Source organism: Myotis brandtii, unplaced genomic scaffold, assembly GCF_000412655.1.
Source record: "Myotis brandtii unplaced genomic scaffold, ASM41265v1 scaffold324, whole genome shotgun sequence".
Taxonomy (NCBI): Eukaryota; Metazoa; Chordata; class Mammalia; order Chiroptera; family Vespertilionidae; genus Myotis; species Myotis brandtii.
The window spans coordinates 421,433-422,434 of NW_005362439.1; the positions used below are offsets into that span (position 1 = coordinate 421,433).

Below are 1,002 nucleotides of genomic sequence, written 5' to 3' on the forward strand. Positions count from 1 at the left end.
TTCATTCCCCCGCTGAATGAAAGAGAAGGAGCTACCTGCGGGCTGGCAGGAGGAATCGTTGCCATCTGAGATCCTGTCGGCCAGAACTTCTCAAACGTGAAGGAGTATAGGAGTCACCTGGGTTGCTTGTGATAAAACAGATTCTGGGCAGCGGCCGACCACCGCCGAGGTTGGGGTTTGAGTCTCAGCACCGCTCGGTGGGATGGCGGCCCGGTCGTTGCCCAAGCCCTGGCAGCACTACCTTCAAGACCACCGCCTCTCCACCTTCAAGCACTGGCCCTTCCGGGAGGGCTGCGCCTGCACCCCCGAGCGGATGGCCGCGGCCGGCTTCGTCTACTGCCCCACGGAGAACGAGCCCGACTTGGTCGAGTGTTTCTTCTGCTTCAAGGAGCTGGAAGGCTGGGAGCCAGGCGACGACCCCACCGCGGAGCATCGGAAGCACTCGCCCGGTTGTGCTTTCCTGTCTCTCACCAAGCAGGTGGAAGAGCTGTCCGTCGGCGAATTTTTGGAACTGGACAAAGACAGAACCAAGAACAGAGTCATGAAGGAAGTCCACCGACAGCAGGAAGGACTGAAGGAAGCTGCGAAGAAGGTCCGCAGTGCCATTGAGCGGCAGCTGGCCCACCCGGAGTGACGGCCCCGCACACTCCCTGGCCCCGGCGCGGAGGGCGTCACGGCCAAGGCTCGGCCCCCAGTGTTCCCGGCTGCTGTCTGGGGCCGGAACAGCGACTTTGGAAAGGACATTTTGAATTTGAAATAAGAACACTTAAGCTCGATGTTTGCTCTAAAACGTGGTGCCAGGGCTACTTGTGTCTTTGCACCTGGTGTTGCTGGTCCTTTTTCCTTGCCAACTTCCACTGGAGGGGAAGGCAGGGGAGGAGGCTCAAGCTGAGGTTTTTGCTGGAACAAGTACCTGAAGCCACCTCCTGGGGGCAGGCTGTGCGCAGAGACCGTCCAGAGTGCATGGGTAGCTGCTCCTCTCCGGCACAAAACCCCGCCTTG

General features: G+C 60.0%; 1 protein-coding gene across 1 annotated transcript; it reads left to right on the forward strand.

Annotated features, from left to right (window-relative positions):
* The first annotated feature begins 202 nt into the window (after positions 1 to 202).
* LOC102241862 (baculoviral IAP repeat-containing protein 5) lies at positions 203 to 634 on the forward strand. The gene has a single exon (XM_005870852.1). It carries the CDS (start codon positions 203 to 205, stop codon positions 632 to 634), a length of 432 nt encoding a protein of 143 aa, XP_005870914.1.
* Positions 635 to 1,002: the final 368 nt, after the last annotated feature.